General features: G+C 56.2%; 2 protein-coding genes across 8 annotated transcripts in view; both read left to right on the top strand.

Moving 5' to 3' along the window:
• The window catches only part of PKM (pyruvate kinase M1/2), a 74,007-nt gene extending 66,880 nt beyond the window's left edge, over nt 1-7,127 (top strand). For 4 of the 5 annotated variants that reach the window (XM_069866635.1, XM_069866633.1, XM_069866634.1 and 1 more), the window contains exons 9-11: nt 3,209-3,375; nt 5,443-5,624; nt 6,565-7,127. In XM_069866635.1, coding sequence (XP_069722736.1) covers nt 3,209-3,375; nt 5,443-5,624; nt 6,565-6,671 — 456 coding nt within the window. In that variant the 3' untranslated portion in view covers nt 6,672-7,127. Of the gene's footprint in view, nt 1-2,557; nt 2,725-3,208; nt 3,376-5,442; nt 5,625-6,564 lie in introns of all 5 variants that reach the window. The other variant, XM_069866631.1, reaches the window with a different exon arrangement.
• Nucleotides 7,128-7,974: 847 nt separating this feature from the next.
• GRAMD2A (GRAM domain containing 2A) lies at nt 7,975-21,565 on the top strand. Of its 3 annotated transcripts, none has more exons than XM_069866678.1 (13): nt 7,975-8,088; nt 9,111-9,435; nt 12,005-12,118; nt 12,836-12,893; nt 14,362-14,434; nt 14,517-14,620; nt 15,365-15,463; nt 16,389-16,460; nt 17,530-17,676; nt 19,292-19,448; nt 19,701-19,800; nt 19,909-20,016; nt 20,468-21,565. In XM_069866678.1, exons 3-13 carry the CDS (start codon nt 12,015-12,017, stop codon nt 20,469-20,471), a joined length of 1,026 nt encoding a protein of 341 aa, XP_069722779.1. In that variant the 5' UTR covers nt 7,975-8,088; nt 9,111-9,435; nt 12,005-12,014; the 3' UTR covers nt 20,472-21,565. The 3 variants fall into 3 exon arrangements, with proteins under 3 accessions (XP_069722779.1, XP_069722780.1, XP_069722782.1); XM_069866679.1 differs by having other exon boundaries at nt 17,530-17,592; nt 20,468-21,563; XM_069866681.1 differs by lacking the exon at nt 20,468-21,565 and having other exon boundaries at nt 17,530-17,592; nt 19,909-20,020.
• Nucleotides 21,566-22,997: the final 1,432 nt, after the last annotated feature.

Here is a 22,997-nt window from a genome sequence, read left to right on the forward strand (position 1 = left end):
TCTATTTTCCCCTCTCTAAATCACAAGGGTTGACTTTATACCAGGAGCTGGAAACTTGCTGCAGCAAAGCTTACACCTGGGTTTCCATTCTGACATTACAAATGCTTGAGTCTAAGAGTTAATGCATCTGGAGCCTGAGCTCAGGATCTGTTGCGTGTGCGTCCATCTTCTTCCAGACCTGGGCATGGTGGCGTTTGCCCTGCTAAGCCCCAGCAGAAATACTGGAGGTTTTAAACCTCTGTGCAGAAGAGCAAATACCAATTTAATTTATTTAATGTAACATGGCACAGGCAGCAAGGTGCCAGCTCTGTGGCTGTAGGAGCATGTCCTCTATCTACAGGCAGGATTATTCATGAGCCAATTTTCTTGGTGTTAGTTGAGGAAAGCCCAGCCCAGTGATAGTGCCCTGAATAACCATGATCTGAAAACCACAGCAGGTGAATATTTATTTCCACCTGAAGTTACCAAGTGATCATAGTGAGGAGAGAACATAAGGAGCAAATTTTGTGTTCCCTGGTCTGAAATAATATCAGTTTGGGTTTATATATTTCTCTCCCCAGTCCTGCTACAGAGTTATTCCAAGTACAGCTCCTGCTGTGGTGAGGTGCAGACAGCAGACACGGGCTGTGATGATGAGAGTGATCGGGGGCTGCGCTATGTAGCATCCTTGCCTCTCTGTAAAAGGCTTGGCCTGCCTGTCCCAGCAGTGGTGCTGGGACTCTGCTGTGGTTTCACTGGGTGATCCCTTTCCGGCTGGTCTTGTGGGAACGAGCTTGCCCTTCAGTAGCTGGCATCTCTGTAACAAAAATGCCATGTTCCTTGAGTTTAGCAGCAAGTTCTGAAATATTGGGCAGGCTGTTTCCTGCTTGCGGGAGAGGGCTTCCTTCCAGTTCCAGTCTGGGAAGCAGAGTTGTCATCAAATGCTGGCCTGGCCATTCTGTCAGACAGGGAAAAAGGCTTAAATAGCTGTGCCATTTTCCTTTCTCCCATCCCTGTAATCTCCACCTGCATATCAGCTGGGAACCTTCTCCCCATTTCCCTGCGAGTAGAGTTAGCTGTGACATGGAGTTGAAAACTGCTGTGCCCTTCCACTCTCAAAGCAGGTGTGTGTATACACGTATTCTCTTGCAGCTGGGGAGCGCAGGCCTGCCTCTAAACTTTGCCTCTAAAGGTAGCGCTGCCTGCCTTTGCACCAGGAGCTGAAGATAAACTGCCTGGCTACCAGCTCTTGCGTTTGGAGTAAGTGTTTTGAGGTGAATGCTTCCAGTTTATCTAACGGCAAGCATAACGCCAGCAGTAAGAGCTGACTGCATTAGGGCTGGAGTTGGCACTGGAGTGCTGTTCCGGCCCATCACGTGTGTCCTGTTATTTTTAGACGTAAGACACTTAACTACTTTGGCTTAAACCAGTATCTGTGGAAGAGGGATAATTCCTAGCATCATATAAAATAATTCATTAAAACTAGAATAGCAGAATTAGTATTTAGAAGGGATCTAACTACAAAACTTTCACTATAAGGGAGGGCACTTCAGTCTCTGCTTAAACATCAACTCATCATGCTTTGTGTAACTGCTCACTTCCTGGAGTAGCTGGATGAAGTTGTCCTTGAGAAGATTATCAACCTTTGCATGCCTTTCTCCACAAGCCTTCTTTATTGGGTTGTCAGGGGCTAATGCAGCCGTCCGAGGGTAGAATTGTCTTTTTAATGTGAGTGATTCCCAGCATACTGGGACAAACAGACTATTGGACTTGTTGGAAATGCTTAGCCTGAACAGAAAGTCCTGGCTTTTGTGCCTCTATCTGTCCAAGTCTGGCACTGTATGAACACCCCAACATACATGTTGTGACAACCCTATAAGGAAGACTTGTTCCTAATTATTTCTTTATTACCAAAAGGAAAGTTGTACAGCACTTGGAGGTGAAACTGCGTTGGCTCTCAAGTTGAATTAAATCTTCATTGGCTCTCATGTTAAACTAAATCTAATGAAGCTGAGAGGCAGCCTTCCAACTTCAGGGATGATGCTGAAAGCTTGCATTTTGGCTCCATCAAGACTGTAGCTGTGGTGCTGTGGTGTGGGGAGAGTATGAAGGGAGGATGTGGAGCTACAGAGGTTTCCTCTTGAGAAATTGAAGGCATGACCAGCAGCAGGCTGGTAGAGAGGGCATGAGAGTCTCTCGGGGAAGTAATAAGCAGTCACAACACAGTGCAGTCTGACTCTGCACTGGCTCGCTGTGGTCCTTGAAAAGCAATCTGCCTTTGCCTGCTCTGAAAGGACTCCAAAATACAGCAGGAATGCCACCTTGGGAGTGCCAGCCCGGTGGTCAGGGCCTGCCAGTTAAGTGGCATGGTGTGCCAGCCAGTCCAGCGCGTTATTGATTTACCTTCAGCAAATTCACAAACTGAGAGCCAAACAGTTTTACAGCCTGACCTTTAATATCCTTTTGCATGCATTACTGTGACAATTCAGTGCATTAACGTGATCTCATGTTCCTCTGGTGTATCTTTCCTCCTGTTCTTTCCTCTTTTCTCCTCTTTCCCTCTGACTCGGGCCTGCAGATCGCTCGTGAGGCTGAGGCTGCAATGTTTCATCGTCAGCTGTTCGAAGAAATTTTCCGCCTCAATGTTAACAACAGGGACCCTGCCGATGCCATGGCAATGGGTGCAGTGGAGGCCTCTTTTAAGTGCTTAGCTCCAGCCCTGATAGTTCTGACCGAGTCCGGCAGGTAGGGCTCAGAGAGGGGGCTCGGTGCCATGAGTAAAAACACGCTCCATTCTAACACTGCAAATAGTTAGCACACAGCTCCCTGCTAGGGTGTCAGTCTTGCATAACCGCTGTGGCCTGAGCTGACCTCTCTGTGGCAGAAAGGGACTCCAGGGAGGCAGGAGCAGAGCGAGAGTGCCTGGCAGTTGGCATGAATGTCCCCTGAGTGTGGGCTCAGCCGGGCGAGGTGACGCAGCAGGTACTGCCAATTCGGAAGAGAAACCTTGGGATGAGCGGCCCCTCTAAGGCTGGTGCTGTTTGGGTGGCTGAGCATAGCGGCCATTGCCCCAGCGTGCTGAACTGAACCTGGGCTTGCTAATTGATAATGTCAAAAGCTGCCACGCGGCGTTTGTGACACCTGGCTGAGAGCGCACCTCGCCTTGCCCTGTGCTGCCCTGAGTGACTGATGTGAGTGTTGTCTTCCCGCACGCATGTTGCTCTTATAGATTGCCCGGGAGGCCGAAGCCGCCATCTTTCACAGGCAATTGTTTGAGGAACTGCGTCGTCTGACTCCCCTCAACTGTGATCCCACGGAGGCTGCTGCTGTTGGCGCTGTGGAAGCGTCCTTCAAGTGCTGCAGCGGGGCCATTATTGTCCTCACCAAGTCTGGAAGGTAGGAGGTGACAGGTTCCCTCAGGTCAAACCCACTTCCTAGCAGGGTCGGGGAAGGAGACTCCAAAAAGATGGTTCTGAAAGACTAAAGCTATAATGGTGATGTCTGGGTTTTGGCAGTGACTGAGAGCCCAGGCTGCCTGCCTGCGGTGCTGGTTCCTCAGGAGATGGGCAGACTTCTCAAACATCTGCGTGTATGTAACCTCGGCGTTCCTCAGCCCGCCTCTGCCAGCGTGGCATCGGCGCTGAGCCCGGCCTCCCCTTGCTGCTGCCAGTGGCATCTCTGCCAGCAGTGCTGGCTGGAAAAGTCAAGGGAAAATAAGTGTAGCAGCTTCAACTCAAACTTCTTGGCAAGAAATCCTCCCTCCAACAATAAGGCAGAAGTTCAGCAGATGCAGAATCTATTTTATCAAATGGAGACCTTGGCCTTTGGTAGTAGCATCCAAATTATTGTTTCCTTGCTGAGTCTTTCAGGCTTCAGCTCCGCTTGCCTAAGACCAAATGGCAAAGAGGGACTGCTTAATCTAGGATTGTCAGAGAAACCAACGCTGCAGGGAAACCAGAAAGTGTTGGAAGGTTCCTCTTGCAGGCTTCCTGCGAGTAATCTTGCTGAACAGGCAGGCATCTAGCTGGCACCCAGCAGCCAAATCCTGCCTGCACTTTCCATTGAGAGACAGCAATGCAGACCTGCTGGAATACATATAGCTTGGGACTTGTGTCTGACAATGGTGACAGCTGCTGAGTAGAAACTGAACCCTTCTGGAAAGGGAGCTGAAGCCTTGCTGATCAGCTTTTCCATGTGGAGGAACGAGGCTGCCCACACTCAAAGCACGTCTGACTGTAAGTCTCAGACAGCTTTCTGGAAGAGAATCTGAATTTCTTGCAATGAATTTGGACCAAAGATGTAGTGAGAGAGTAGCAGAGATGTGAATATCTGCACTGGGCAGAGTCTTCCTGAAGAACTGGACCATCAATGAATCCTTCACCCAGATTTACAGCTTAAAATGATTGGAAACAGCCACTTTCTGCAGAGATGAGTGATAGCTCTGAGTTTCTGGATACCTTCGAGCTTCTAATGTTTCTTTGTAAAAGGTTCCAGTCTTACGCTTGACCTTTTTGAAGAGATTTGAACTCCGATATTTGAATATTTTTAGCCGTGGATTCTGTTACAGACTTTGAGTACCTGGAGCTACTGGGAGGCTTCTTGGATAGTGTGGGAAGGATTGTCTGAGAGCTGATGTGTGGTTGGGGGCTTTCAGCAGATGGCTACTGCCTGCTTTAAGCAATAATCTTGGAATATTGCTGAGCTTTGCTCCACTAAATGAGGCTGCAGAAAGCTTGTGGAGTTACTGGCATGCTTGTCAGGAGGATGGACCTGTAAACACCATAACCTTGCAGTTCTATTCTCTATTTATTTAAAAATGTCCTGTGTAAGCAATTGTGCCCAGGGAAAGGGAAGCTGTAGTCCCACAGGGTGTGCTGCTTGCTTTTTTTTAAGGCATTTTAAGGACCGTGCCCAGCTTCCCAGTATAAATTTTGCCCTTGGTTGCGTTTGCTTCCTATTGGGCGCAAAATCAGAGCTCTGTGTGGAGGAACCGGCCTGGTCACTGGCGTCAGCAGGTGAATGTGACTGGGAGGCAAACGGCTCCTTCTTTGGCTTTTCCATAAACCGGGAGCTCTTCAAACCCGAGGGAACTCGCAGGGACCTCCACTGAGATGCCAAGAACTGCTTGCAAAGGCCGGAATAGATGGCACCTCGCCACCTTAACATAGCAACACGGACAAATCAAGGCTTGTTTTTGGGACCAAAACATGCAGGTGGCACTTGGTCAACTCGGGGTGATCTTCACCATGGGACTGCAGCAGGCATGGGCGCCAAGGGACAGGCAATTCAGCAGAGCGGTGAGCCTGTTGCTGAGCTTAGCTCGTGCCAGCAGCCCCTGTGGTCGTCCTCTGCGTCCCTCCCGGGTGACAGGCGAGCCTCACTGTTGCTTGTGCTTCCTCGAGCTCACTCTGGGCGGCTGTGCCTGCAGTGTGGTGCTTCACCTCCTCTCTCCGTTCCTTCTAGGTCGGCGCACCTGGTGTCCCGGTACCGCCCGCGGGCTCCCATCATTGCTGTGACCCGCAATGACCAGACTGCACGCCAGGCCCACCTCTACCGGGGCATCTTCCCTGTTCTCTGCAAAGAGCCTGCCCATGACTCCTGGGCGGAGGATGTGGATCTCCGTGTGAACCTGGGCATGAACGTTGGTGAGTTGCACTGCTCCAGCCTCACCCCGACAACGAGTGTGGGGGAGGCGAGGTCCTCAGCACCTCAGATGGTGCTTTTGGGGCTGCCGAGTGGGACCGGGGATGAAGGAAGGGGAAGGGGTTTCCTGTGTGGTAATGGCATCTGATTGGGAAACGGGGGAGGGATGTGGTTATGCTTGTGCAACTGCTGATGGGGAAGCAGACAGGGGGTTTGTCACAGAGACCTTGAAGTAGGATCCAGCAGCTCCAGGTTGGTGTTACCATGGTGTAAAGGCTTGAATGTTGATGCTTGGCGCACCCAAATGATGAGAGAAGTCTGGAATTGGGGTGACTCTTTCCTCTGTGTCCTGTGCTGTGCCTAGAACAGTTTGAGTTGGAACGAACCTTAAAGCCCATCCAGTTCCAGCCCCCTGCGCTGGGCAGGGGCACTTCCCCCTGGATCAGGGGGCTCAAAGCTGCATCCATCCTGGCCTTGAATGCCTCCAGGCATAGGGCAGCCACCGTTTCCCTGGGCAACCTGTTCCAATGCCTCACCATTCTCATAGCAGAGAAATTCCTCTGTATCTCTAGTCTAAATCTGCCCCTCTCCGGTTTATACCCATTGCCTCTTGTCACTACAAGCCTTTGTAAATAGTCCCTCTCCAGCTTTCTTGTAGCCCCTTCAGGTACTGAAAGGTCACTATTAGGTCTCCTTGGAGTCTTTTTCTTCTCCAGGCTGAACAACCCCAAGTCTCTCAGCCTGTTCCCATAGGGCTGGTACTTCAGCCCGCTGTGGTGCAGTGTCTGGGCTGATGGGGTCTTGATAAGGCCCCAGACCTGCAGCTGCTGGGGGACTGGCTCCCTCCCACACTGCTCTGGTGTGGGTGGCGGCAAAGAACCACCAGGGCCAAGCCCATGGCAATGGGATCCAACTCTTACGCCTCCCTCTCTTCTCTCCTAGGCAAAGCGCGTGGGTTCTTCAAGAGCGGGGACCTGGTCATCGTGCTGACGGGCTGGCGCCCCGGCTCCGGCTACACCAACACCATGCGCGTGGTGCCCGTCCCCTGAGCGCCCGCGCCCTCCGCCTGCCCCCCTCAGCCCCCGCCTTAGCCCAGCCATCGCTTGCGAAGTTCTCCTTGTCTCTAGAGTGGATGTAGGTTGCTAAACACCACCCAGAGCCACAGCAGCGGGGGAAGAGACCCCCAAATCACTAAAATTATACTTGAAGTATATAGTTTTTCTTTTTTAAACCTCTCCTGGTAGTGAAGCCCTGCCCTGAGGTGTCGTGCCGGGGCCGGGCAGAGGCAAGGGGCTGTGCTGCTCTCCCTCTGCTGGAGCAGAAGCTGCTCCGAGCCCCGATCGGGCCTCGCTGAGCTTCGTTTTGGGGCTGGTGGGGGTAGGAGAAGGGCCCCCCGGCTCCCGGCAGCCACCCCCGTGTTCGTGATCCCCCGCCTCCTTCCCCCTGCCCGTCCTTCCCCGGGCCGGCAGAGCACGACTCCATCAATAAAGAGAAGCTGAAGCACCCGCCGCCGCCGCCATCTTTGAGGGGCGGGGCTGGACAATTGGAGGCGGGGCTTAATGTAGGGACTGGCCAATGGGGCTGAGGGGGCGGGGCTTGTAGGCCTTAGTTAATGAGAGGGGGCAGAGCCTGTGATTGACTGGCCAATGGGGGTGGGGGGGGGGCGTGGGATCGGGACTGGCCAATGGGAACGAGAGGCCGGGGGGCGTCTTAGAGCAACAGGGGCGGTGGAGCCTGCGGGCGCCGGCCCACGGGGGCGCGAGATTTGGAGTGGAGGGTGGAGCTTGGCATCAGCGAGGGGAAGGGGCGGAGTCTAGAGGCGGAAGCCAATGGGAAGGCGCGTACTGGGCGTGGCCTGGGCGGTGGCAGCCAATAAGAACGCACGATTGGGAGAGGGTCCTGCAGGCTTCATGTAATGGGAGCGGGGGGGGTGGAGCCTGGAGGCGGCAGCCAATGGGACCGCACGGGGGGCGGAGCCTGGAGGCGGCAGCCAATGGGAACGCGCGATTGGGAGCGGAGCGTAGAGGCAGTAGCCAATGGGAACGCACGGGGGGCGGAGCCTGGAGACGACAGCCAATGGGAACGCGCGACTGGGAGAGGGGCCTGCAGGCTCCCTGTAATGGGAGTGGGGGGCGGAGCCTGGAGGCGGCAGCCAATGGGAACGCAGGGGGAGCGGAGCCTGGAGGCAACAGCCAATGGGACCACACGGGGGGTGGGGCTTGGAGGTGACAGCCAATGGGAACACGCGATTGGGAGCGGAGCCTGGAGGCAGTAGCCAATGGGAACGCGCGGGGGGCGGTGCCCGGAGGCGGCAGCCAATGGGAGCGCGCTTGGGAGCGGAGTCCGGCGGCGGCAGCCAATGGGAAGGCGCGTGGGGGGCGTGTCCGGGCGGCGGCGGCCAATGGGCGCGCGCCGGGGAGCCGCGAGGCGGCGGGGAGCGCGGGGCATGACGGCGCCGGGCAGGAGGTGCTGGGGGGGTGGGGGCGAAGGCGCTCGGGACCCTCGTCCGGGGCCGCCCTGAGCGGGGACCGGGAGCGGCCGGAGCTGGGATTGAGCCGTGCGGGGCGGCCTGGGCGCTCGGCAGCGCGGCTCCTGGCGCGGGGGGGGGACACCTGTGGGACATGGAGGTGTTGGGGGGGGCAACGAGGGCTGGAGGAGCTCCGAGGAGGGGCTGAGGGACTGGGGGGAAACTAAGGGGGTTGGGGAGGAGCTGAGGGGGGGACCCAGAGGGGTGGTGGTGGGATGGTGGGGACCTGGACCTGGGTTCACCAAGAGCTGGGGGTCCAGAGGGGTTGGGGAGGAGCTGGGGGGACCTCGGTGTCACCATGGGCTGGGGGGAACTAGAAGGGTGAGGGGTGATGATGGGGACCTGGGTTCACCAAGGGCTGGGGGGGGGCAGAGGGGTTGGGGAGGAGCTTTGAGGACCTAGGGGTCACCATGGGTTGGGGGCACATAGAAGGGGGAGGGTGGGGACCTGGGGTCACTAAGAGCTGGGGCCCCAGAGGGGTTGGGGAGGAGCTGGGGGGATCTTGGGGTCATCGTGGGCTGGGGGGACGTAGAAGAGGGAGGGTGGGGACCTGGGTTCACCAAGAGCTGGGGGTCCAGAGGGATTGGGGGGGAGCTGGAGGGACCTTGGGGTCACCATGGGCTGGGGGGGACTAGAAGGGTGGGGGGTGATGGTGGGGACCTGGGTTCACCAAGGGCTGGGGGGGGGCAGAGGGGTTGGGGAGGAGCTGGAGGGACCTCGGGGTCACCATGGGCTGGGGGGACATAGAAGGGTGGGGGGTGATGGTGAGAACTTGGGTTCACCAAGGGGTAGGGGTCCCAGAGGGGTTAGGGGGCAGCTGGGGGACACCTGGGGGTCACCGAGACCAGAGGGGTGGGGAACTGGAGGGGGTATCTGGGGTGCCCAGAGGGCCACGTCCCTGCGGACGCAGAGGTGGCTCAGTCCCTCCCTCCTCCCGTGACCCTCTGCTCTCTCCTGACAGCGCCTCGGCCCTGGCCGTTCCCCTCCAGCATCCTCGGCGGTGGCTCCGCTCCAGCAGCCGGCACACGGGACTGAAATGACCTTGAAAACTGGGAACAAGGGCATCCCGCCACATCCCGCCCGAGGCAGCTTGGCCACGAGTGCCTCCCTCCAGCCCTGAGCCTCAGGGGTTTTCTCAGGAGGCGAAATCCCTGGCTTGCTCCCTCCTGCCTCCGCCGCACGCTTCTCGCTCGCTCGCGTCAGCAGCAAGGAAGGGATCCAGTGAAAATCAAACACTGCCAGAGCGGCTCGCACCGGACCGGTTCCAGGCCAGGTTCCAGCGCTGCGTAAGGGAGGGGAGATGCCGATCCCCGGGGAGGGAGAAGCACCGGGCAAAGCCCCACACCCGCGAGGCGAGCTGGGGGTGTGCAAGGGTGTGGGGGGCAGCCCTGGGGCAGGGGCTCTCGGGCTGCTGGCAGTGTTTTTTCCTCTGCTGGGGACTCCTGTGCTCACCCGCTCTGCCTTGTTTCAGGGGCTCCGTGCCACAACTGTTCTTGCTTCACTTGTAGTTTGGGATACTTGGGTTGGCAGTTTTCCTGGAGGAGCAGTTCCCTGCTAAAAAGTCTCAGAGGAGGGTGGTGGTGTGAGCTATTAGAAAGTGTTTTCTTGTCTGTGCTGCCGCTGAAAGCAGCTCTTGTCCTGGAATCCTCCCCGTCGGTTGCGTCTGGAGCCCAAACCTGTCTTATTTTCTGCTCTTCGAACCCAGATCTCCAGCCCCGCTCTGTCTGGGAGCCAGGATAGAGTGAGGTCTGGAGAGGGGGAGACAAGGCACCCCAGCGATGCCTCCGCTGGGGCTGAGGGTGCGCCTCGCACCCCTAGACCCTCTCTGGAACCACCCGGTACCAGCGCTGTGTCTGGGCACTGTCTGACCCAGGACTTTTCCCTGGTGATGACTCTAAGAGGGAGGGAAAACCAGGACAGGACCGTGCAGTGCTTCCGAGGGCTCTCCAGTCTCTGGCTCTTCTCATTTTAGGGGTTTCTCTGCATTCGGTGAGCTTGGGGAGGTTTCTCACTGCCTTCGCCTTGAGCAGGGGGTGCCTCTCCCTGGCCCTGCACGGTGCCCCTTGGTGTCAGCCCTGGTTAGGGCTAAATCTGCTCACACGGATTAAGCGGCGCAACCGCTTGAGGATTTAAGGGATGATGTGGAGTAAGCTGAAGGGGTCTGAGCTCTGGAGCCTCTGTGTCTGGAGCGGGGCAGAGCCCCTTTTCCAGCATGGAGACGAGGGGGTAAAAGGCTCTGGTGTCTCCACAGTATGAGTTTTGGCTTCAGGGCACCACCTGTCAGAGGATGTTAGTGGTACGGGGCTGCGTGTCCCAAAGGCACAGGATGGCTGAGGAATTGTGCAGGGAAAAAACCTTTTGGTGTCATGCCAAGGGATGTTATTTTAGTGCTTCTTATCAGCAGTTTGCCTTCTGTTCCAGACGCATCCTTTGACCTGAGCTTTTCCTAAAAATACCCCAAACCCTCAGTGTGTCTGTCCTGTCCCTGTGATGCTCGGGTTTTGGGGTTCTGTGGGCAGCTCATTTGCTTCACAGACGCTGGCTGTGGGGATCCAGGAGCTGGTTCCCAGCCTGGCCCTATCCACATGGCCCTGTGACTTGCCTTTGGTTTCTCTGTGGCCCCGCGTATGGGCTGCATCTTGAGGGAGCGTCCTCTGTGCTTCCAGCCGGGGTCCAGCCTGGCTGCGTTGCGTTACGACAGCGTTTTGGTTGGGTCCTCAAGGCTGCGGGAACACAGGGAGTCGCACAGCTGTCCTGGCTCCTTGTATCTGTGCGGGATCATTTAGATCATTTTCCCTTTGGATGAGCCCCCCGCCCCGAGCAGGAGCAGGGTGTACGCAGGGAAGCGCAGGGCAGCAAAAGAGCCTCTCTCTTTATTTAGGAAGCAGTTTGGGGTGGTTTCTCTGCCTGGGCTCTGCCACGGCATCATCCCTGCAGGCGTTGGGCTGCGCTCCAGCTCTGCACTCTTCCTGCCCGCTGCCGTCCTGCCTGTCCCCACCTGCTCTGGCATCACCTCTTGCCTGCTGAGCCAAGCTCTTTTTCCTTGAATAATTTCCTCTCTGTAGGTCCGGTGCCGGCTTGCTGGCTCTGCTGCGTGCAGGAGCCTGTTTCATTGCATCCCGGCGCGGCTGCGAGCTGCCAGTGAGCACCGGCGTGTGCCCTGTAATCATGGATCGAGGTTCCAACGTCGTTCCCTTGAGATCACCCTCCGCTTTGACCCGCGGTTCCAGCAATGCCGCCGCGTGGCAATCTCCGCTTGCGGTTTGCACAGGGCGGAATTGTCACCTTTCAGTCCTGCTGGGCGATAACCTTCCCTGCGCGGGGCTGGGAGCGTGTTTACTTTACCTGTTGAGGTCGATAAGCACCTCTGATAAAACTCATGATAGTCAATAACAGGCTTTAACGAGAAGGAGCAATTATAGCAGGGAGGTGGAGCCTTTGGCACGGGCTCTGCCCTGGGACAGTGGTGTTTTGCTCAGCTGGAGAAATGCACCCTGGCTCTTACTGCCCAAGATCTCCATCACCTCTGGGAGTTTCATAGACCTGTGATTTTTCTCATCTCCAGCTGGGGCACGGTGGCCTGGAGAGAGGCTCTGCTTTGGAAGGTGTTATCTGAGACAGCTGCGAGGGAGCTGCCACTCGGTTGCGAGCACCGGGAAGTTCCTGGCAAGAAAAATCCCCCCCCTTTTTTTTTTTTTTTACGCCGCGTGACTTGAGAAATCGCAGAGATATTTTTGCTGTCCTTGAGCAGCAGAGATACGAATGGAGGGGGAGTGAAGGGAATGGATTTACAGCTCCGAGACGCGTCTCCCCTCTCTCCCTTCCCCTTGGGTGCTAATGCCCTTCTCCTTGCAGCGCCAAACTGATGCATGAAAAAGCGGCTGCCCTGAAGAGCCCTGAGCCCATGCACAGCCGTGAGAAACTGGAGGCATCTCACAAGGAGAAGAGTTTGGATTCCCTTGACGGCAGGTGAGGGGCAGCGTCACTCAGGGTCCCTAGGGTCTGCGGTTGAGTTTTTTTGCTCTTTCTCCTTTCCTGCTGCCTCTGAACCCAAAGGCTGCCTGCCAGCTAGGGCTGAGCATAGTGTGTCCCCTCTGTATTTTCACCCTCTAATACCAGGGCTATAAAAGCAGGAGCGGGGAATGGGGTTTGGGGAGAGAGAATGGCTTTCCCACTGCTGAGATTATTGGGAGGATTTCACTGTCTCTGTGGTTTCTCCCTTCACCTGCTCGCATGGTGGGTGTGGATGGGTCCATCCTCCTGCCTCAGCGTGGGGTGCTCCCTGCCCAGCTGATTCTATGTTCTCGAATTCCCGTTTGTGCTTTCCTCAGGGAAACCTGGACCTGGCCAGAGCTGTTCCTTGCTAGCTCCTGACCAGCCAGCTGCTGCCGAGGCCCCTCTGGGCTCCTTCCCACAGTGCTGGGATGCAGTTTGGGTACAGGCACCTCAGCGCTGGTGCCTCCAGCAGCCCCATGTGAGATTGTCCTTCTCCTGCAGCTGTTATTTAACCTCAGCTACACCTGATACTATGATAAATCACTGAGACACCCAAAATGTGGCTTCTCATGGTTTCTCATCAGTCCCCTGCGTCTTGCTGCATCTCTCCTTGCAGCACACGTGTTTTCAGGAGCAGGCGAGAAAGCTGGGGCTCTTCGTTTACCTGATTATTATTATTTTTCCATGCAGCCTCCACCTGAGTGAAGCACTGAAGGATGAAGACATCAAGAAATGCCACCGGGAAGTGGTAAGTCTTCAGTTTCATGAGCGAATGGGCTAGTTTGTTGTATCCTGACCCCAGCTGTTTGCCACTGAGGAGCCTGCATGTGTCTTGCACGTGGGCTGTGGGAAACAGAGGTGAAGCCATGGCAGCTCCTGGTGCAGGGCAGAGGCTCCTGCCTGGTTTTTTTGGGGAGCCGATGGCAGTTTCGTGTGGCCTGTCATCTGCCCTGCAAGTGCTCTAAGGATTTTCCATCCAGAGCAAAGGAAAAAGTGGACGTCTTGACTTCAAGCAGCTCAGTTCCTCTCGATTTGAATCTTTTTTGGTTTGAATTATGCCCAAAGTACAGCTTTTCAATCCGTCTACAAACACGACTTGCTTTGGGAGAGAAAGGAGCCGCAGGAGGAGATATTTTGCCTTTTCCTGGGAAAAAAAATGGAGGAAATAAGCGTTTTGCTGATTATTCAGAGGCGTCTGGGAGGGTTACTAGATGGCAATGGGCTTGTGCTGGGCCAGGGGGTGTTTCTTGACCTGTGGGTCAGGACAGCCCAGGGGTGGCTTGAAGGTGATGCCGTGCTCCCTGTCGTGTCCCCCGTATCCACCGTGTTGCCCTGAAATGCTCCCAGTGGCGCCCGCCCCCATCCCACAACTCTCCGCAGGGCGTCTAAGCTGCCTCCAGGTGATGCAGAGCCTTGATCCTCTTATGGCTTGGCTCATCCGGTGACAAGGTGCATGGAGCAGAGGTGACCTTGTCACCGTGGCTAGGAGGGCCCTGTCTGCGCTGTTGCCTGTAAACCAGCCCGGCTGCCCCAGGGCCCTTCAAGCTGGACTGAATCTCTTCGCATCCTGAAAAGCATCTTGTTCCTTGGATTGTGTGTGGCAGCCGTGTCCTCCTGGAGAGCGCTCTGAGCTCCGGGGTCCTGCCTCCTCCAGCGCAGGGGCACAAATCTGCTGGTGCTGCCTTAAAGGACTGATTCAGTGGATTTAATACAAGCGCTGAACAGATTTGGAGCCTTTAACTTATATACAGAATTATTTAAGGACGAACCTGTCAAGCCTCCCATTGCGGTTGCCGGCAGGCTTTGAAGAGACACCGGGAATATAAATAGCTGGATGGCGCGGCGTGATGGGCGCAAAGCAAGTGTTGTCACCGTGCCCCGAATAAGGGAAGAGCTTGGGGAGGAGGAGAGAAACCACTGGGCAAAATAAATTGCCTGCGGATGAGCCCGGGGAAAACCAGCTCCTCGCAGAAGCTCGGCAGCCTCCTTAGATGTTAAGGGAAATGTTTATTTGGGAGGATGGCACGGCGTTTGCTGGGTGCTGGATCATCTGAGCATGCCCTGGCCCCTCGGCTCTGCCGTCCGCAGCTGGGTGGGACCCCCCTGCGCTGGTCCCGGGTGCGGGGAGAGGGAATTTGTTTGCAGGATGGTGGATTTTTTTTTGGGTCTCCTGATCGACAAGGTCACCAGATAACTTTGCTCTGTTTCATTTTCAGGCTGCTAGCAAGTACAACTCCCAGTACCACAAGCTGTTCAAGGACATCCCGACGGAGGAGAGTGTGCTGAAAGGTGGGTGGGACGGCGAGGGATGGGCACGAGGGTGACAGGGTCTGCCTGCCATCTGCCATGCCCCTCTCTTTCTACTTTGTAGTTTGCTCCTGTGCGCTCCAGAGAGACATCCTTATCCAGGGAAGGCTTTACATCTCCCCTAACTGGCTCTGCTTCTACGCAAACCTTTTTGGGAAGGACATCAAGGTAACGTGGGGGCCAGCTCACCCTGGTCACCAGGCTGGCGTATCCCCTCCCGCACCCAAATCCAGCAAAATCGCTGGCAGAAGCCTTCGATGCGAAGGGGAGCGCGGCTGTGCCTCCCCCTCTGATCACCTGCGGCATCTGTCTGGGGAAACCAAATATTGGTTTGGTTTAAAATTCCCTGATGCAAAACCTGCTACAAGCCGCAATGGCATCTGAAGGAAGATCAAAGGTTTTTGGGGGCGGGGGTAGATTTGAATCTCTTGGCTTTTCTGCTTGATTTGCAGTCTGATGTTTCCCCGTTGGTTTTGTGGCTGACAGGGATCTTGGGGAAGAGACGACTTCCTTTAAAACTGGGATGAAGAACTGAATTATTTATGTCAGCTGCTTTAAACAAATACCTGATGTACAGGGTTTCAATGAAGTTATCCTGCTTTATTTTTAACCCTCCCCTGGCTTGCAGGGGGACTCTCCTGATAGGTCTTAGGGAGGTTCACTGGATGATGCTTTCCCTGTGTCCTTGCTCTTTTGATTGAGTAGAAACTGCCTCTGAGCCAAGATTAACATGGGAGGGATGCCTTGACCTGAAATAAAAACCAAGCTGTCTCTGGAAAATGCTGGATTATGCGCCACTGCTCTGCTTGGGGCGTAATTATGATGCATGTTAAATCTCTGCCTTGCGAAAGAAACTCCCTGAGCTCGTGCTGTGCCTGTCCCTGCTCATCCCCACGTCTTTTTGCTTGCCAGGTCGTGATCCCAGTGGTCTCTGTGCAGCTGATAAAAAAGCACAAGACAGCTCGGCTACTGCCCAATGGCTTGGCCATCACCACCAACTCCAGCAGAAAGGTAATGCCGGCACTTCCAGCGTCGGTACCTGGCCTCACCACAGCTGGAGGAGGCCCTGGTCTGAGCCAGCTGCAATCTGAGAGCGGGGAACAAAGCGATTCCCATCCCTGGCTGATAGCACAGCTGCTTGGGGAAGCAAGCGTGGCTCTGTGCTGGCAGGTGGCCAGGGCAAACTCCGCAGCTTTGCTTTAGTTTCTGAATTTCACTTTGTTTCTGGGCAAAGCGAAGCCCAAGTGAAACTTGGCTGAGCCTGACAAATCCCTGCCAGGCTCAAATAAAACCTTTAAACTCCTTAAACAAGCAGGGGAAGGGTTTAGGCCAGCATTCAACCCCAGCTGGCAGAAAACTTGGTTAAGGGGCTGACTTTCCAGCTTTTAAGTCACGCTGAGTGTTGTTGGCCACAGGCAGCTGACGTAGTCTTGCTTGATGTTTCCGAGTCCTCCCCTGCCTGGGTGCTGCTCGTGGCCGTGTGTGCTGCCTGTCCCCTCCCAGGGAAGCAGTTACTCCTGCAGGATTTTAGCTGGGGGTGGGACAAGGCAGGATTTTGGCATTTGAAGGGATCTGGTTGAAAGCTGCTCTGCACCAGGCAAGGTGAGCGCTGCCCCGTGTCCCCTTGTGCCAATCCCTGGGGATGTTCCTGGTCCCGTTTGCTGCCGCGTTCCTCTGGGCTGAGTGCGGGACGTCTTGTGGGGACGTCCCTGTTTTGCAGCTGAGCAAAACTGGCCACAAAAAAAATCTGGTCCAGGTTTCAGCAGGCTGCAAAAATAGCAGCAGGGAGCTCTGCAGGGAGGTGCCTGTGGGGGGTGACGCAGCTCCCGGACGAGGGGAGATTCAAGGGCAGGACGTCTCTGCCTGTCCCCTGCCTGTGGGGAACTGTTCTTGGGATGGGGGAAATACGTCCTGGCAATTTCTCTTTCTCTTGCAGTACATATTCGTGTCCCTCATCTCCCGTGACAGCGTCTATGATGTTCTGAGGAGAGTCTGCACGCACCTGCAGGTACCGCCCACCCCATGTCTGACAGTGTTTCGATGGCCACGAGCTCCCTTTGGGCTGCGTCTCGTGGAGCAAAGCTCTTTGCCATTGCCACAAGGGCTTAGGAGCACTCCCAAAGCACTCCCTGGTGCTCTGCCGTCTCTTCTCAGCGTCCTTGCTCTGCATCAAGGGGTGGGAAGATGGGCAGGAGCCTGCTGAGAATGGCAGCACTTCTTGACACTGCTCCATCCCCTCTGCCTGATGCAGGGGGCTGTCCCGTTGTCCCAGTTTTGCAGTTAAAAATGACAGTGGCTGTTCCTTGACACGCTCCTGAGCATCCTGGTGGGGCAGAGCCTGTCTCCGGATATTGCGTAGGTGTCCTGGCCCCGTTGAGCCATCAGTGGCCTTTTCTGGGTCACAGGTGACAAAGACAGAGCCTGGAGTTTCTGTTGTCTCCCAGGGTGTGTATATAAATTATTTATAATCTGATAGTAATACGAGTTCTTCCACTCCGTACACCACTGCTTTTTCCCAGATCTAAAGTTCTAATGGAAGGAAAAATGGTAAAAAGTCAAAAAAAATTGAATTAAATAGGCTGAGAAGGGAAGAAATCCCTTAGCCCTCAAGCTGGAGCCTGGGTTTGCTGGAACCTCTTTTTCTCCCTGCCTTTGAAGCACGTGGGAAGCAGTGCTGGAGCCCTTCCCCACCCAGATGGATGGCTGCTGCCTGTGCCAGGGCGGTGGTTTGGGTAACTCAGCCCTGTTGCCAAACTAGGGAATTTATTTAAAACACCCTGGGTTTTTCTCTGATATTCCCTTCTTCTCCCCCTTCCCGGGATGGTTTATCCCCTCTGCCAGAAGCCAAGACTGGTGCAGAAGCACTTGTCTCAGCCGTGGTCCTGTAGGGTTTTGGGTGATGGGAAGCAACGACGTGGTGCCCTGTCCTCTGCCCTTCATCCCCTAATTCTCTGTGCTTGTGAGTTTTGAGCAGCTGCTTTTCGTAGACTCACCTGAAATGTCAAAATTCAATTTTGTGGCTCAAGTGGAAGCAGGGAAAAGTGGCACTGTAACAACTGTATCTTCTTCCCCTCCAGGTTTCCAGCAAGAAGAGCTTGAGTTTGAAGGAGCTGACGGAGGAGCCTGATGCTGTGTCGCTGGTGAGGGTCAGGGCAGCTCTGGGAGAGGGAAGGACCCCCACGAACTCGCCCTGTGGGCAGGAGAGCGGCCGCCCGGCCCCCTCGGTGGGTTTAACGCCTTCCTGGCACGCTGAGGTTCAGCCGGCAGCCACTTGTGGGGTGCAGAGCCAAGTCTCTCCCCTCACTGCCGAGAAAGGTCGTGCAGGGATGCAGCCGTCGTCTTCTTAGATCATCTCCTGGGATCCTCATACCCCGACTTGGCAGAACCAGATGGGTCAAGAGGACAATTTGGACGACCTGCGGCTGAGTACAAGTCGATAACTTGGCCGCTTGGTCTTGGGGGTCCATTTATAGATGGCAAAACTTCGGAGCGTTGTGGAAAATGTTGCCGCTCTGCTCCCACCAGCTGGTGCTGTTCACAGCCATGAATAACGATAACGGGCTGGAAACATGGTTGAGTTATCCAAAAACCCGTGGGATGAGTGGATGGCTTGTTGCAGAGAGGCTGGATGGCGAAAAGCCTGATGGGCCATGGTGTGACCGAAGGAGCATGAGGGTCTGCATCCTGCAGCCTTTGGAGCGCAGTGGGGTTTGGCTCTGGAGAGGATGTGCCCTCTCCATGCTGGGTGGAGGGCTCCACCTTGTCTCCTCTTGGTCACAAATGTTGAGGCTCTGGAGCGAGTCCAGAGAAGAGCAACGAAGCTGGGGAAGGGGCTGGAGAACAGGCCTTATGAGGAGCGGCTGAGAGAGCTGGGGGTGTTTAGCCTGGAGAAGAGGAGGCTGAGGGGAGACCTCATTGCTCTCTCCAACTCCCTGAAAGGAGGTTGTGGAGAGGAGGGAGCTGGGCTCTTCTCCCAGGTGACAGGGGACAGGATGAGAGGGAATGGCCTCAAGCTCCGCCAGGGGAGGTTTAGGCTGGACATTAGGGAAAAATTCTTCACAGAAAGGGTCATTGGTCCCTGGCAGAGGCTGCCCAGGGAGGGTGTTGAGTCACCTTCCCTGGAGGTGTTTAAGGGACGGGTGGATGAGGCGCTGAGGGACATGGGTTAGTGTTTGATAGGAATGGTTGGACTCGATGATCTGGTGGGTCTCTTCCAACCTGGTGATTCTATGACTCTATGTGGGGACACTGAGCAGGACACAGAGTGCCCCCTGCGGGCAGTGTCCTGCGTGCTGGCCCAGGAGGTGACAAGCGGGCTGTCCCCTGTGTGCTGGTGGCATCCCTGGGGTTGAAGGCACTTTCCAAGGTGTGAATTGGGCATGATCCAGGTTGGAAGCATCTCCCGGTGCTTCTGAGGGCCGTAGCCCTTCGGCAGCTCCATCCCTGAGGACTGTGCGGTGGGCGAACCCCGCTCTGTGCTGGCTGCCACCCCACTCGATTTGGTGCCTTTCCAGGGCTCACTGGGACCGGGATGCTGAGCCACGGGGCGGGCGAGGGGCTCCCAGAGGGGGACAGGTGACCACACTAAGCTTCAAACCATGGGTGAAGGAGTCAGCAGTCAGTGTTCGAGGCAGGTGTGGGGTGTGTGGGCAGGGCCTTTGCGTGGCAGTAGGAACCTGTGTCCCCACAGGGCTGTTGTGGAGGACCAGCTTCACCTTAAGATGATGTTTTGGATGTGCTGGTGCTTGATGGAGATGCTTTAAGGCTCGAGGCTGCATCTGGCCCCACTGTGTTTTCGGCACTGCTGGCGGCACGGCTTACCCAGGGCTGTTCCCACAGGAGGTTATTGTCCCCGAGGGCAAGTGGAGGAAGGTGTCACCCGCGTCACTGTCACTGTCACTGCCAGACACCGACTACCAGTGTATCCACCGGACCTCTGTCAGCAGCCTGAGTGCTAAGGAGAGCTCCTTCACCTCCGAGGAGCCCCTGGTTTCGGGTGAGGGCCGCGTTATCCGTCCTGCACTCTTGTGGAGGGGATTTCTGCCTTGCGGATGGGTAGGGGTGAGGCTGGGAGCTGGGGATGGGGTTGTTGGGATGGGGTGGGGTGTTCTGCCTGTGGTGTCTGAGCCCTGGGCATGTGCCTGTAGCACCGCAGGCAGCGTTAGCCCACAGGGGAGGAATGTTTGATGCTTGAAGGTTCCCAGTTGCGGGAGGAGGATGAGCTGCTAACTTTTGGCTTGCATTTCAGAAAGTGCAATAAACACCGAGGAGGAGCTGGAGGTGGAGCAGAGCTGCGTGGCGGAGCTGAGACCTTCTGACTACCAGCTCCTGAAGATCTTCATTGTGCTGTAAGTGTGTTGCAGGTGGCCGTGGCGTGGGGAGGATGGGGAGTACGCTGGGAACATCAGTCTCAACCACTCGCTGCTGAGTACTTATGCTTGTTCCTCTGCTCCCAGCATCTGCCTCCTGGTTGTGTCATCATCATACCTGGCATTTCGCATCTTCCGTCTGGAGCAGCAGCTGTGCTCTCTGAACCGGGACTACCTCTCCCGCGGGCACAGGAGGTGAGGGACCTTTGGGGACCCTTGGGGCAGGTGGGTCGCGCTGCGAGTGGAGGAGCCAAGGGATGTGATGCAAAGAGCAACAGCTCCACTCCGTGACATGTCCCAGGGATGCTTTGCTTCTCATCCTGTGCCTGCTGTTGGGTGGGCTGATGGCAGACCCCAGCCTCCCATCTCCATGTGGCAGATGATCCCATCAATTCTAGTTTGAGTGTTAGGGGAATAATCTCCTATCCTTGAGATTTTCAGCCCTTGGGAAAAGGTTTCCTTGCAGGTTTGGGGCTGCTGCAGGAAACAGCAAAGCATCTCGGCGGAGCTTGGCTGTGCCCTGGGGCTGATGCGACCGTGGGCATCAGCAAGGGGTGGACAGGATCGCGTTCCCTTGGGTTGGGATGTTGGGCGTCTCCCTGCTCCAAGACCACTTGCCCCATCTTACCCCGCTCTCTGCTTGCAGGTGACCGTTACCCCAGTGTGGCCGAGGACACGTGCTGAGACGGTGACACCCTGTGTACGGATCCCAGTGCTGCGTCCTCCTGGCTGTGGCTGTTTCCCTTGGCCAGGAAAATGGGACCAAGTAGCTTCTCTCTTCCTACTGGCACCCACTCCTGCGGGACTGCCTGGCTGGCTCACGGCCACTGGTGCCAACTCCCCATCCCACTGGAAACCCGTTTTCTCCCCGGGACGCTGCTGTTCCGTAGCACCGGACGATGGCTCAGGGCTGCCGAGTGGTTGGACCTCCCCTTAGGACTTGCTGCTAAAGTGGGCGCTGCTTTTTATTCCAGACTTGGTTTTTTCGTGTTAAAAGATGACATTAGGCTCACTGGGAACCCCAGAAAATGTGGATGAGCTGCTGTGGCTCTGGGCTGAACTTGCCTGTTCATCCGCATCTTGATACCCTTGGACTGGAGCCAGAGAAATGGCCCCAATCGCTGAGGTTTGTGGGGACAGGGAGTGGGAGAAAGGGGCCACCAGCCCTGTCATCTATTCAGCTCCTAAAGGCAGGGGTACAATCCTGAGCTCCCCAGGCTCTGCTGGGCTCCATATGGGCCCCCAGCTCTTCTCTCCTGGAGCACCAGAGCATCTTGGAGGGATGTGTGTGTGTGTGTGTGCGAGCGTGTGTGTGTCCCTGCAGAGCACTTTAGGGTCCCCCAGACCAGGCGTCCTCACTGGGCGCCACCCCTGGAATGGTGCTGGACCAGGGCTTTGTTAGCCCCACTAAGACGTCCCGAACGGAGCCTGTGGCACCGGGGAACATCCCGGATCGCAGCGTGTCTGTGCTCTGGTTTGTGTTAACCTTGTCGCCGCGCGGAGCTGAGTATCGCAGCATTTGTCCGCAGGGTTTGTCTGGCAGCCTCCCCGGGAGTGCGCGGGGGCAACGGGGCAAGCCCGTGGGATTTATTTTGGTGTTCTTTCCAATTTTTTGGGAACTACAAGTGCTGATTGGGCCAAATCCCCGCACCCTGGGGCAGAGCTCGCTGCTCGCTCCCGGCTCGGAACAGCTTTTAATTGAAAATAAATCCAGGATTTTCTAGCACGCCCTTGCCTGCTGCTAGTCTCCTTGCTGGGCTGCGAGCCCCAGAGTGGGGTTCTGCAGGATTTGGGCTGTCCCCGCTTTGCTGGCCGTGGCCTCGGGATGCTCGGGGGACGGGGTGGCAGCACTAGGTGGCAGCAGAGACAGTGGGATGTAGCAAAGCCACCCTGGGGACAGCGCTGAGCTGCACCCCGTCCTGCTGAGGTGGATGGGGGGAGCCTTCCTCCTCCTGCCAGAGCTTCTGCCACCCAGCTTGCGAGTCAAGGCTGAGGTGGTGGTGGCTGAGCAGGGGCTGGGGTGGTGTCATCCCCATTTTTTTTTTTTTTTTGGGGAGGGAGGGTGAGGTTTTAGCACCCTGTGGTGCTAGGGGAGGGGGTTTGTGGTTTGGCTTTGTTTCTGGCCAAGCTATCCAAGCTGCTTGTTCAAAGTTCCAGCGTTACGGGGCCGCTGGAGCGCTAGGTTTTTACGGGTCACCTGGCAGATGAAGGTGCCGTCCCGCTGCCGCCCCAGCTCAGCCATGGACTCACCCAGCTTGTTTTGCTGGTGCAGCCACTGAAATAGGTTTGGGGTTGTTTTTAATGAAACCAAGTTGGTGCTCAACAGGTTCAACCTCAAAGTGGAGCTTAGGGCCCTCAAAAATGAGGCTTGAGATTGGTTTTTTTCTGGTCTCGTGTGGTCTTCCTTGTGTGCTCCAAGGCACCCAATGCAAAGCAGGCGTGTGAGCGCCTTGTCCCTGTGCCAAGCGTGCAACGGTGGTGACGGCTGCCTGGGCTTCTCTCAGGGCTCTGTGGTTGAAGCCAGGGGTGGGGTGATCTGTGGGTGCAGGACTGGAGGAGCCCAGGGTGAACCCCCGCTGTGGTTTGGGGTGGGAGGCAAGGATTGCTGTTTGCAAGGCTCCGGGTTTGTTCTCCAGCAGGTGTTTGCCTGCCTGGTTGGTGCTTGTTTGCTCTCCCAGCGACACCCTGCTTGAGCTTATTTGCTTTTCTTCTGTAAAGAAATGCCACGTAAAAGCCTTGGGTGCAGGAAATGTTCCTGGGTGCTCACCTTGCTGGCTCTGGGAGCCCTGCTCCATCCTGTGGGGTTGGGGTTGCACCGGGTGCCCTCAGGATGAGCACGACCCCTGCCCTTGAGCACCCTGATATTCCCTGCTCAGACCCACCACCCTGCCTTCCCATCTCCCCTCTGCCTACACTCCTCCCTGGCCCAAATCAAGTCCTAGAAATATGATTAGGAGATTAAATCAGCCTCTCTGGCTCGTTTGCTATAGCACAGAGTGCTGGCAGAGCTGTCCCGAGGCTTGCTGGCTCTGCAGGAACGAGGTCTGCTCAGTCTCACCCACTGCAGGGCGCAGAGCGGCTGCAGAGCCGCTGTGAGAGCAGAGAGCTCTGCCCACGAGTCACAGCCCTCGTGGTTGTGGCATCGCAGCACAAGGAGCAGTGGGAGCCACCGATTG

Source organism: Phaenicophaeus curvirostris, chromosome 12 (assembly GCF_032191515.1).
Source record: "Phaenicophaeus curvirostris isolate KB17595 chromosome 12, BPBGC_Pcur_1.0, whole genome shotgun sequence".
In the NCBI taxonomy this organism is placed as follows: Eukaryota; Metazoa; Chordata; class Aves; order Cuculiformes; family Cuculidae; genus Phaenicophaeus; species Phaenicophaeus curvirostris.